The sequence below is a fragment of the Ostrea edulis genome, chromosome 4 (genome assembly GCF_947568905.1).
Source record: "Ostrea edulis chromosome 4, xbOstEdul1.1, whole genome shotgun sequence".
In the NCBI taxonomy this organism is placed as follows: Eukaryota; Metazoa; Mollusca; class Bivalvia; order Ostreida; family Ostreidae; genus Ostrea; species Ostrea edulis.
Genome location: NC_079167.1, coordinates 23,949,406 through 23,963,631, shown reverse-complemented (window position 1 = coordinate 23,963,631; position 14,226 = coordinate 23,949,406). Strand labels below are relative to the sequence as shown.

Here is a 14,226-nt window from a genome sequence, read left to right as displayed (position 1 = left end):
GGAGAACCTGTTGATTTTGGGGTCCAAAGGTCACTACAGGACTTCATAGAAAACGATTGTCGACTCATTGCGAGGGGATATGTCCCGCCTTACGGAGCTCTTGTTTATTTTGTGATACTTGTGGTTAGAGGAAGGTAGGACTGTAAGATATAATGTGGACATGCTAACAAAGAAACATCAATACTCAGGTTCTACTAAATGACAACAAAACACTCAAGGATATCTTATAAAACATTTATGCTTGTCATAACAAAACAAATTAAGCCGAGACAGGCTTCAACAACTCAATACAAGCATATCATCATTAAAAAATTTGCACAATCTTTACATTTAATATCTTTTTCTTTTCATGCCCTGCAGAAACAATTACGTGCATCACCACAGATAACTGACAGGCATATTCATTTGAAAGAATTAAGCAAAATAATAGGACTTACAAGTGTGTAAAAATGATATAGGTATGTGTAAATGTGCTGTCAAATATAATTCCATCTTTCATATAGAATGAAATGTGCAATATTTTACAAAATATGGAGCATATTTCTAATTTGAAAATTTATTAAAAATCACATAATCAAAATATTTGACACACAATACTATGATCTCCAGCTATATACTATAATTACCATGAATGACATATTGCACTCTCCCTCAAAATATCCAATAGAATTTTGTGAGAATTTTAATGGTTTTCTATGAATGACCTTTTCTTTTTTTTTTTTGAAAAAACCCAAATTATTTCATAGTTTAAAAATATATCTAAAACTTTTAGGCTCTAGTTCATAATGCATAAAAACTGCTCAAGAGATCACCCAGAAAACATGTGATTTGTGGTGGGGAAGCACACAAATATCACTTCTGTACACAAAGATAAAAAAAAACCTCTTTTTACAGACAACAACATCTTGCACTGATTTACAACTGTATCCTCACACCAGACATTTCCATGTCTCGTTTCTTTTCATTCCTGACAAATATTTTTAAAAATCCAATAAATAAATACTCACAGGATTTTTAAGAAGCTGCATCTGTACAAAAAATAATCTTTAACAAATATAATTCCATAAATCTGGATAAATTATATTCTGTAACACTTTTTCAGCAATCCATTCCAGCAGACATTTTGAAAAGAATTAAAAACATTACCTGATAATGGATATAACAAACCATATACACTGCACATTGAAGAGTTCCAGGAAGTGTACTGTTTTACTTATAAGTTAACTCAGAGATACATGTACATATGCTTTACTGAAAGATCTGCTACAGCAAATAAACAAAGAATTCATTTTTGTGCTTAGAGTGATCTACCCTTGGTTAGTACACATATTCACCCTAATTTTCTGGTTTATAAAAACATCACAGACTTCACTGACTTTATAGTGAGGTAGTTTATGAATTTAATATTAATAAGAGAAGACTGTTACCCTATTACGTGAAGACTATAAATGACTTCTTTATAATCAACTTTAATAAATTTATATAATTAAAATATCTATAAAAATGTGTCGAAGTCACATGTACCTTTATGACATTCATTTTGTTACAATTGCAATCTCTGAGCAATTTTATCAAAAATTCATTGCATGTATACCAATCTTGTATTAAAAAAACAATGTGTAAGATTGTAAAACAGGAACTAATACAAATATCAGACTCTAAACCAATGATATGACTTCTGTCTAACTTGGTGGCTTCACATGAACATAAAACAAGGTATATGTATTAAACACATAATCACATTCTTACAACATTTGGTCATGTGATCACAGTCCTTCATACTGAGGCAAGCTTGATGGGTTCCCTGGACTTGAAGACGGTGATGAAGAAGAGCTTGATTTAACTTGAGCTTTCTTGACTTTCTTGGAATCTGTTTTTTCTGTAGCCCTATCACTGAGGACACAAGCAGTCAACATATAGCCTATGCCAAGTTTGTTTTAAATGATAATTCAAAAACTTCCATAAAATATTTAAGCAAACAATTTATGATAGATATAACAGAAACATGTAAGCTGAACAATCTGTAGGTAAGAAAATAAAGATTGACTCCTACCTGAAAAATGGCAACCTTTGTATAAAGACATCCTTGTTGATATTTGTGGATTGGGATTTGTCATTGTCAACAACATAATTAATGACGAGGCGAAGGTACAATTGAAACACTCGTCGACGATTTTCTACAACCTTGGCATCCTGCGAAATATAAAATCAATGCACAAGATATCTTAGACGCCTATATAACTATTATTTAGAATGGTACACAAAGAATAACCAATTATCAACATCAACGTCATATATAATGAAGACAAAGTCTCATAACAAATCTATTTAAACAATCTTCACTGCAACAAACATTAAGATTAGAATTAAAATCATTAGTATAGCAGGTAATTCACCTGACCTTGTCAATGTGAGTTTAAGTGAGGTAATTTACCTGACCTCATAAAGGTGAACTAAACGTCCTCAATTTAAGTGTGGTAATTTACCTGACCTCATAAAGGTGAGTTTTAACATCATTAATTTAAGTAAAGTAATTCACCTGACCTGGCCTCTTAAAGGTGCCCTTAACATCATTAATTTAAGTGAGGTAATTAACCTGACCCCATTAAAGTGAGCTAAACATCATTAAGTGGGGTAATTTCCTGACCTCCTAAAGGTGAGCTTAGTATAATTAATTTCAGTGAGGTAATTTACCTGACCTTGTCCAGTTGAATAAAACATAAGTAATTTTGGTGGGGTTATTTACCTGACCAGATGAGGGTGAGCTAAACATAATCAATTTAGGTGGCTAATCAAGATGAGCTAAACACACAATGTAATTAATATACCTTTTTTCCTATTGTCTTCTTCGGTGGAAAATCAAATTTTCCAATTTTTGGATAAATCTTTTTTAATTGATTGTGAAACTGATGAAATTGACTGAATCTTTTGTAAACATTCCATTCTTCATCCTTAATTCTCACATAGATCTGAAATGTAAAGAATTTAATTTCCATGTTGAAAAATCGCTAAAGCCGTATAACTTCCCCTGACAATTGCAGAGTAAGAGAAACTTTTGGACAAATGGATAAAAGGATGATCAAGACTCATACTTCCCTAGTAAGAGAAAACAACCAGAATTTACCTTTACCTTAATGATCCAGTTTTGAATTAATTCATGGAGAAAACCTTTTTACAAGCAAGTTCAAATGTGAAAGATGTTTTCTCCTACAATTTAACAGAACATTTAGGAGAAGTTTTAGAAATTTATATCTCGTTCCCCCACCCCCACTATCTCTCTCTCTTTATCACTATGCATGTACCAGATTACACACACCCCTCCCACTTTTTTCATTACTGTGTATGTCACACAGTGGATTTACAGCATTAAACCTCCCTCTCATCCCTGAACAGTCCATTATATAGTGTGTACCTGATAAACATGGTGAGCATCAGATGCAGCTCCCTGGAGGAAGGCGGCCGGAATCCATACATTGACCAGTGTGCGTACAGACTGCTGCTCTACATCCGAGCTTGTCTCCTCACCAGCGGAGAGCAAATCCTGTGGGAGCTATTAAAAGAATGAAAAATGCTTAGTAGATGAAAACTTGGCCTTCAATTCATCTAAGAAATAGAAGTTCCACAGGCCACAACCCGAGTCATCTCGTTCTTACTGAGACATAAATTTCAGACACTACGAATAATTTGGACCCCTGTTGGGAACTTATACTATGTTTGGGGTCTCTGTTTGAAAAAAAAAAAACCTTCATCAGATAGGGAACCTTGATAACAGTTTGTAAATTCTGGTCAATAGAAGACTTTTATAAGCTCATGCTGCTCATACTCCTGTGGTATACTCACAATATGTGTTTCTTGAATATATCCACTAAACTAAAAATTTATCAATGACCACACTTTGTAACTTTTGTGCCTTTAACAAATAGTATAAATATTTTGAATGCGAGATGCATATACTGGTCCCAAGTGATGCACTCAACATCCACTCCAGGGAACTATCTTCATGTGACATCATCAGTTTTTTTGCAAAAATCTTTAATGTACAATGTATTTTGGAGAGCCATTCTCTGCAAGCATTAAAATTTTCAATATAGGGATGGATAGGTACCCACACCGATTTTGCTGAAATTTGGCATATAGTGATTATTTGATACCCTCTCATAGAATTTGGTACCAAAATTTGTAATTGAGGTACCGTTGCCATGGTAACAAGAACAACTTGAAAATAGCTCCCAAGATGCTTAGAAATGCTTGATTTTGGTCTGTTTTTAATTAAACATGTATGAATTATTTTCACTGGTGTACAAATTTCTCTATTGCTTGCTTAAAGATTATGTTAAGCATAACGAATATATAATAAAACATCAATAAATCAATATTGGATTACCTATTATTCCTGAAGTTGAAAAGTCAATGTTTTGGCATTTTGACTATTTTTGGAAAAAAAAGCCATTTACAGGAAAACATACATAATGATAGAAATGTGTCTTTTGTAAGAATTTTATTCACTGCCTACAATGAAGAAATTAAGTTAACTATATGATACTGAAGAAGTTTATATCTTCTATGAATTTATTATCTTTATTTTAAAAATGTTTTCAAGGGCAATAACTCCTGTGCTGGTATTTTTCTTCTTCTTGTGTATGTCTATTACAATGATTTCTCCAATATCTACAATTAATTTATATTCTATAAAGTAGCTGCCTTTTTAAACTTGAAATTAAAAAATTTCAATTTATCCGGTTTTCATTTGCTTTTTATTATGCTGTTTTATGAAAATGCACAATATTCTGATGTTGATATATATACTTCTGTTTATGTAAGTCTGTCATCTTTAAAAAGGTGGAAACCTACCAATTTTATTTTTGGTTATTGATTAATCATCAAACTACAGTATATATTAAGAGAAAATCAATACACTTTTTCTAGTTTAAACTCATCAAAAGGCAAAGCCACATGAGGGTGAAGCTACCTTAAACATTATCCATTGCAAGATACACTTAGCAGTCCCCTGATACTTTACCCAGAATACACTTACTGGTCTCCTGAAACTTTACCCAGAATACACTTACTGGTCCCCTGAAACTTTACCCAGAATACACTTACTGGTCCCCTGAAACTTTACCCAGAATACACTTACTGGTCTCCTGAAACTTTACCCAGAATACACTTACTGGTCTCCTGAAACTTTACCCAGAATACACTTACTGGTCTCCTGAAACTTTACCCAGAATACACTTACTGGTCCCCTGAAACTTTACCCAGAATACACTTACTGGTCCCCTGAAACTTTACCCAAAATACACTTACTGGTCTCCTGAAACTTTACCCAGAATACACGTATCGGTCCCCTGAAACTTTACCCAGAATACCTTACTGGTCTCCTGAAACTTTACCCAGAGTACACTTACTGGTCCCCTGAAACTTTACCCAGAATACACTTACTGGTCCCCTGAAACTTTACCCATAATACCTTACTGGTTCCCTGAAACTTTACCCAGAATACACCTATAGGTCCCCTGAAACTTTACCCAAAATACACTTACTGGTCTCCTGAAACTTTACCCAAAATACATTTAACGGTCCCCTGAAACTTTATCCAGAATACACTCAACGGTCCCCTGAAACTTTACCCAGTATACACTTACTGGTCTCCTGAAACTTTACCCAGAATACATTTACTAGTCTCCTGAAACTTTACCCAGAGTACACTTACTGGTCTCCTGAAACTTTACCCAGAATACACATACTGGTCCCCTGAAACTTTACCCAGAATACACCTATAGGTCTCCTGAAACTTTACCCAGAATACACTTACTGGTCCCCTGAAATTTTACCCAGAATACCTTACTGGTTCCCTGAAACTTTACCCAGAATACACTTACTGGTCCCCTGAAACTTTACCCAGAATACACGTATCGGTCCCCTGAAACTTTACCCAGAATACCTTACTGGTTCCCTGAAACTTTACCCAGAGTACACTTACTGGTCTCCTGAAACTTTACCCAGAATACACCTATAGGTCCCCTGAAACTTTTCCCAGAATACACTTACTGGTCTCCTGAAACTTTACCCAGAATACACTTAACGGTCCCGTGAAACTTTACCCAGAATACACTTACTAGTCTCCTGAAACTTTACCCAGAGTACACTTACTGGTCTCCTGAAACTTTACCCAGAATACATTTAACGGTCCCCTGAAACTTTATCCAGAATACACTTAACGGTCCTGAACTTTACCCAGTATACACTTACTGGTCTCCTGAAACTTTACCCAGAATACACTTACTAGTCTCCTGAAACTTTACCCAGAGTACACTTACTGGTCTCCTGAAACTTTACCCAGAATACACATACTGGTCCCCTGAAACTTTACCCAGAATACACCTATAGGTCCCCTGAAACGTTACCCAGAATACACTTACTGGTCCCCTGAAACTTTACCCAGAATACCTTACTGGTTCCCTGAAACGTTACCCAGAATACACTTACTGGTCGTCTGAAACTTTACCCAGAATACACGTATCGGTCCCCTGAAACTTTACCCAGAATACCTTACTGGCTCCCTGAAACTTTACCCAGAATACACTTCCTGGTCCCCTGAAACTTTACCCAGAATACACCTATAGGTCCCCTGAAACTTTTCCCAGAATACACTTACTGGTCTCCTGAAACTGTATCCAGAATACACTTAACGGTCCCCTGAAACTTTACCCAGTATACACTTACTGGTCTCCTGAAACTTTACCCAGAATACACTTACTGGTCTCCTGAAACTTTACCCAGAATACACATACTCTTCCCCTGAAACTTTACCCAAAATACCTTACTGGTTCCCTGAAACTTTACCCAGAATACACTTACTGGTCCCCTGAAACTTTACCCAGAATACACTTACTGGTCCCCTGAAACTTTACCCAGAATACATTTAACGGTCCCGTGAAACTTTATCCAGAATTCATTTAACGGTCCCGTGAAACTTTATCCAGAATACACTTAACGGTCCCCTGAAACTTTACCCAGTATACACTTACTGGTCTCCTGAGACTTTACCCAGAATACACTTACTAGTCTCCTGAAACTTTACCCAGAGTACACTTACTGGTCTCCTGAAACTTTACCCAGAATACACTCACTGGAAACTTTACGCAAGATGCATTATCCAGTACCCTGAAATATTACCCAGGATGCACTTTAATATAATTTTCTAGAGACTTTATCTAAGATACACTTACAGGTCCCCTTAGGTCCACCAGCTCCCCCTGTAATCGCCTGATGAATGCCTCCTTCGCGTTCAATTGTCTGTGGATCATCTCATTAAACTCCATCAGTTCCCCATGCATCTCAGCCACCTATTAACATGTATATTTAAAAAAAACTGTAAAAGTTTAACAGACCACAGTAATGTAAGATGATGTTGCTGTATCATCAATGATGATTAATTATTTTGTCTAAATTTTCTCATGACAATTTCCTGATGGTGTTGTACTAACAGACCTGAATGAGTTTCTTCTCATACTCTGAAGCCTCATGGCTGTAGTCGACTGTAGACTTGGCTGGGGGGATAGAGGGCTGGGGTTCCTCCAGGTGAATCCCAAGACTCTCTGAAGAATACAATATGTATACAACCTATGCTGTAGTAATGTTTGTTTTTACCATATGATTCAGTTTAAGTACAAACTGTATTCAGCTAAAGAGATCAGTGTCATGATTACAAACCACAGGCAATTACATCACTTGGTTTCGAATTTATTTACTCTTTAATAGTAAATTTGAACCCAAGCGATATAATTGCCTGTGTTACAAACTTACCATCAACTTGTGACCCTTCGGCTCGTAACATCTGTACAGCATTTACATATCTTCTAAGCTGATGTTTCAATAGCTCATTTTCCCTGAAATCATATGAATTTATTAGTGAGAAATACTGAAATAAAGCCAGTTAATAAAGGAAGCTGTAGAGAATGTACGAAACTTTAAAGGGACTCATGACTTTTGAAAAAAAATGTTTTTCATTTTTTGATGCTAAATATTAAGAATATAACTGAATAAATGTTGACAGCCAAAATTTGTATGAAGCTTTAATGGCCTTTTACAAGGACAGAGTTATTTGTATTAATTTTTACTTTTGTGCCCATATTTTTTCTTCATTGTTCTATTAATAGCTTCTTACTTCAGATGAGTTTGATCTTTTTACATGCATTTATTCTTTTATAGAATTCTTTAATGCCATTAAGATAAAAAATCAGAAGAGGGCATACTGTTTTTGGTCAGTCTGTCTGTCCTACTCATCGTCTTTATAATTAGTTGAACTATACAAGATAGAGACGACCTGCATGGTTACTATCCAAGGTTCAATGCCAAAGCCACAATTCAATATGTTCACAGTCAGAGGCATACTGCATCACAAACACATATTGTTTTTCCTTACTTTTGGAGTGCCTGGTATTTAGCCTCCTCTTTTTCCTGCTTAGCAACAGAGGTCTGCCTCATCTCCTCAATCTCTGCTCTTAACATGGAGGATGTCTCCATCTCCTGCTGCAGCATGGCTTGGATATTCCTGCAAAGTACATTAATATAGAGTGGACAGAGTTTCTTTCTCTTTTTTTTTCACTAATGAACAGAAGTACATGTTTTCACTCATTCTCAAACCTGAGACTTTGAAATAGACAGTGACCTGCTGATTCAGCAAATCCTGCACTGAATTTTAAGTGGTATTCATGGGTCTCTTACATGATACCATGACTAGAAATCTCTTTTGAGACTGTAGTTCTACTGGCATTCACAAATGTGATTCATCTATACAAGTATTTACAAGCATTTAAGATTTTAATTGTTGATTTTTATTTTTTACTATGTTGTGTAACACATTTGTACTTGATTGACACCTGTGACCTATATAAGTTCCTAGATGTTCAATGTTTGTCACTTCAGTATAAAGATGACCTACAACATGTCCTGCTGTAAAGATTATATAACCATGTTACTTTCATGCAAGCTTTGGAAACTTTATTTTTAGTATAAATACATTGTGAATTTTGTGATATTTGTAATTAAGCACTTGATCAGGCTAAATCTAGGGATTACTTTGATTGGAATTGACAGCCGATTTGTGTCAGTTTTGTGTGTTAATCCAGCTCGGCATTATATAAGCCTGGAACACTGATGTTGTATACCTATCCAAAGTTAGTAATTTGTTATTCATATATTTTTCTTTCAAATTAGGTAAATAAATCGTGTTAAATCTTTGAATGGTCTTTGTGAGTTGATTTTTGCTGGTGACAAGGGTATTCTGACCCATAACAACTACTTTAAATTTTGATTTATATTCACTATACAGCTAACATTTAACAGGTCAAGGTAGCCTACATGTTTGGGCATTCAGTTTGATTCTCAATCCCAGGCCATGCCAAACCTAAGATGTTGAACATAGGTAGTAAATTTTCCTTTGCCAAGCGCCCAATATTAAAAGTCACAGGTCTTTAGGATACAGTCACTGAAACGTTCTACTTTCCCACTTGAACGGTGAACGCACGGTGAGCGAACAGTGAACGCACGCAGAGCGAACGGTGAACGCAAAATGGTCTATTCATTTGGTATATTTCGGATTTTCCCTTGGATTGTACTTATTTTATAATCAGGTAGTGAATATATATATGAATACATCTGTTTGTTCATTTTTGTGCAAATACTGGATGTATACTTCTCATGAAAACAATCGTAAATTTCACATCAATGCACGTACAATGTAACAATGAAGGACAAACAAAAGAAAATTTCATACATGTATGTTCATTGTTTACAGTATTGCATATTCTGTACAGATACATGTATACATGAAAACTAGAAACATATATTTTATAATACATGTAATTAGAATTCTTGATGTTTTAATACATCATGAATATCGGTGCTTTATCTCGGTATGCTACATGTAATTATATATTTTGACTTAAGATGCATAGTATTATATTTCTTAATACAAGAGTATAAATGATGCATGTGAATTAAAGATAGTCTAGTAATTAGCGCCAAGAATTTACAGATACACATGCATGACTTCAAAATTTATGAGCGCGGTCGTTTGGATTACACACAATTAAAAAAACCATCCCCGAAAGGAGTCGAGATAAATGCATTGAACAACCAGCACGGGTAGAACAGGTACATTATGTAGCTTGTGTTGACACCTGAACACTTCTAAATAGTATAAAAGGTTTATTCCCGCATAGATTTTGTGTAATTCACTTTCCTGTAAATACAGATATAGTATATCGAACTGAGGAAATAATCTCCCAGAATTAATGTACGTACGTACAAAATAAATAGTGTGACCATGAATTTACATTTAGATTGTGCAAAATTTGTATATTTTTGATGCGGATAAAACTGTTTATTGCACTGAACTATACGTATATCATATGTGGGGCAGAAATATACAAGAAATAGTTCCTCTTTATATTAGAGACAAAAAACGGTTTAAAAAATTTTTATTTGGGGAAAGGAGTAAATATATTTATTGACAATGTCTCTCTTAAAGATAGGTGCAAAATAATCAGAAATATTTGTCAAATCAATTTGACATTTGAGCACGAATGTGCATTGAAACGTACAGTGTAGCATAATTTTTTTAAGAGAGCGGGGGGGGAGGGGGGGGGGGGGGGGGGGTAAGAAAAATGATAAACTTATATAGAATTCTTGTCAAGCGAGACAAAATAAAACATAATAAATTGTGCTTTTGTCCATACTTGAAAATATTAAAATCATAATTCGGGAGGGGGCGAGGTATTTATAATCTGAAACTGCCTCATTTTCATACATGTACCAGTGCTCGTTGCTCGTTCTTCACTATATGCACATGTATAAGGGTTAAATTCATAAATGAAGTTTCTTACATTTTTTTCTCATTTAGAACTTACCCAAACAATACTTGTGTTTTGTAATGATAATAACAATGATTTATTCTATTCTTTGATATTGATAAGTGATCCGCAGTTTTCCTTGAATTTTTACAGTTGATAATCCTGATATTTGTACTTTATATATTAAATTTCTGATATAATAAGAAGTTAATATACTTTTACTCTTATGCACAAGTTACTTTTTCATTTCTGCCTTGCTTTGAAAAATCGATCCTTTGACTTTGGTGTTCCGAATGACAGTGAACGGTGAATGCACAGTGAACGCTTTGTGAACTCACGGTGAGCGCAAAACTGTAAACGGAGACCGCACGGTGAACGCATGGAGAGCGAACGGTGAACGAACGGAGAGCGAACGGAAAAATGGTAAAGTAGAATGTTTCAGGGACTGTATACGACCTTAAAAATGAAAGGTCCCATGTCTAGGTAGGTGTTGGCATGATAAAGAGCCCTCACTGCTACCACCTTGGGTGCAATGCATTGGTCAGAATATGTGGCACTTCACATGCAGCTAGTGACATTGCTATACAAATGAAATGCAAAACAACAAACAAAAAAGTGTTTAGGTGTCTCTCCCTGACCATTGTCCACTTAAGTACTGAATGTCTGCAAGCTGAAAAATACTCAAAATATTTCATCGCACAAAATCCTCCATGAGATACAAGACTCCACACAATAACATAATGTGTCTATCCTCTGCTCATCATCAATAAATGACCTACTGTAAATCTGGTTCTGCGATAGGTCAATTTTTAGCCGTATGTTTCACAGGAATGTGGGTCTATTGAATTTACGTAACTATTCTTCATAAAAATAAATTCCTTCATTCACAAAAATTTCAATAATTTATAGAATTTTGACATCCACCTTTCCAAATATCTGTTCACTCCTTGACCTAAATCTACCACCACTTGCTAGTTTTGATCCTCCACTCCAGTATTCCTTGACATCAGTATACTTTCTGACCTAAATCTACATGTACCACCACTCACTTGTTTTGATCCTCCACTTCATCCTTCCGTACCATCATGGCCACCACTGCTTTCTTCAACTCCTCTGTAATATATCAGGATCCTTAAATTTACTAGTGTGCTACATGATGACAACACAATTTTGTTAGATGGGTAAAGAATGGACTTGGTTAGAGAACTAAAGAACAGATATTGTTAGATGACTAAAGAATGGATTTTCTAAGATGACTATAGAATGGGTTTTTGTAGATAGCTATAGAATTTTGTTAGATGACTATAGAATGGGTTTTTGTAGATAGCTATAGAATTTTGTTAGATGACTATAGAATGGGTTTTTGTAGATAGCTATAGAATTTTGTTAGATGACTATAGAATGGGTTTTTGTAGATAGCTATAGAATTTTGTTAGATGATTATAGAATGGGTTTTTGTAGATACATGTAGCTATAGAATTTTGTTAGATGACTACAGAATGGGTTTTTGTAGATAGCTATAGAATTTTGTTAGATGACCATAGAATGGGTTTTTGTAGATACATGTAGCTATAGAATTTTGTTAGATGACTATAGAATGGGGTTTTGTAGATGGCTATAGAATTTTGTTAGATGACTGTAGAAAAGACTTTGTTAGATTACTACAGAATTTTGGCTATAAGATGGACTTTGTTAGTTGATTGTAGAATAAACTTTGTTAAAGTTGTATAGTTCAAATTATGACAATTTTTTTCCACCTTGTAAAAATGCTGTCAAATCATCGCACATACATATTTCTGAGGCTGTATGACACATCATACATTATTTCACTTGTTTTAACTAAAAATTATTGATTTTAATTAAATCAGTGTTTACAAACAACCGCATCACTCTGCCATTTCAAGTGACAGTCACGTGACCAGTTCAAACTTTAAGATCACTAGTGGTCTTATCCGTCTAAAGCGGTGTATTTTGTTACAACAGTACTGTGCAGTAAGGTTGAGAGAAATAAAACGATGAAATAACTCTTACTAATTCGTTGTTTTATGCTTTTCTAAAGTTAGACAGTTTCGTCTGAGTTTTTTTTTTTTTTTTGAATTTCCTTCTTTATAAACTGTCTTACTGTTATGCCCTCTGGGCCCAAAACTGGAATAAACTTATCTTATCTTATCTATACATCATGTTGAAATTCCATTGACGTGTGTGGGGCTGTTTATAGAGACGCCTAACAGACAATGTATCATTTATGCATACCCACTAAATTTACTGTTTAAATAATCTTCTCACTGTTTTCTTTTACATGCAAATGTTTTCAAGCATGTAATTAAGGGAAAGTTAATAACTTTAAACACTAATTAATTTGCTTTAAAGTAATTGTGTACAACAATAATACATGAACATCTGATCATACAGCTTTAAATGATTATAGAACTTTGTTGGATGACTATAGGATGGACTTTGTTAGATGACTGTAAATTAGATTTTGTTAATGACTAGATGTTAGACTTTGTTAGATGATTGTAAATTTTTTTTTAGATGACTATAGAAAGACTTTGTTAAATGACTGTAGAATCTATTTTAGATGACTATAGAAAGACTTTGTTAAATGACTGTAGAAATGACTTTTAAATGATTATAGAATAGGCTTTGTTAGATGACTATAAAATCATGTTAAATGTCTATACAAGCTTGTTAGATGACTGTAAGATTTTGTTAGATAACTACAAGACTTTGTTAGATGACTATAGATTTTGTTAAATGACTATAGACTTTGTTAGATGACTATAAGATAGACTTTGTTAGATGACTATAGATAGACTTTGTTAGATGACTATAAGATAGACTTTGTTAGATGACTATAAGATAGACTTTGTTAGATGACTATAAGACTTTGTTAGATGACTATAAGATTTTGTTAGATGACTATGAGATAGACTTTGTTAGATGATTATAAAACTTTGTTAGATGACTATAAGATAGACTTTGTTAGATGACTATGAGACTTCGTTAGATGACTATAAGATAGACTTTGTTAGATGACTATAAGATAGACTTTGTTAGATGACTATGAGATAGACTTTGTTAAATGACTATGAGATAGACTTTGTTAGATGACTATAAGACTTTGCTAGATGACTATAAGATAGACTTTGTTAGATGACTATAAGATAGACTTTGTTAGATGACTGTAAGACTTTGTTATATGACTTTGTTAGATTACTATAAGATAGACTTTGTTAGATGACTATAAGATAGACTTTGTTAGATGACTATAAGACTTTGTTAGATGACTATAAGATTTTGTTAGATGACTATGAGATAGACTTTGTTAGATGACTATAAGATAGACTTTGTTAGATGACTATGA

The 14,226-nt window shown here is 34.2% G+C and overlaps 1 protein-coding gene across 1 annotated transcript in view; it reads right to left on the bottom strand.

Annotated features, from left to right (window-relative positions):
- Positions 1–218: 218 nt before the first annotated feature.
- The window catches only part of LOC125668666 (sorting nexin-29-like), a 26,636-nt gene continuing 12,628 nt past the window's right edge, over positions 219–14,226 (bottom strand). The window contains exons 13-21 of the mRNA XM_048902996.2: positions 11,909–11,972; positions 8,429–8,557; positions 7,810–7,892; positions 7,495–7,601; positions 7,233–7,349; positions 3,413–3,550; positions 2,829–2,969; positions 2,054–2,193; positions 219–1,893 (exon numbers count right to left, since the gene is read on the bottom strand). Coding sequence (XP_048758953.2) covers positions 1,767–1,893; positions 2,054–2,193; positions 2,829–2,969; positions 3,413–3,550; positions 7,233–7,349; positions 7,495–7,601; positions 7,810–7,892; positions 8,429–8,557; positions 11,909–11,972 — 1,046 coding nt within the window. The 3' untranslated portion in view covers positions 219–1,766. The remainder of the gene's footprint in view (positions 1,894–2,053; positions 2,194–2,828; positions 2,970–3,412; positions 3,551–7,232; positions 7,350–7,494; positions 7,602–7,809; positions 7,893–8,428; positions 8,558–11,908; positions 11,973–14,226) is intronic.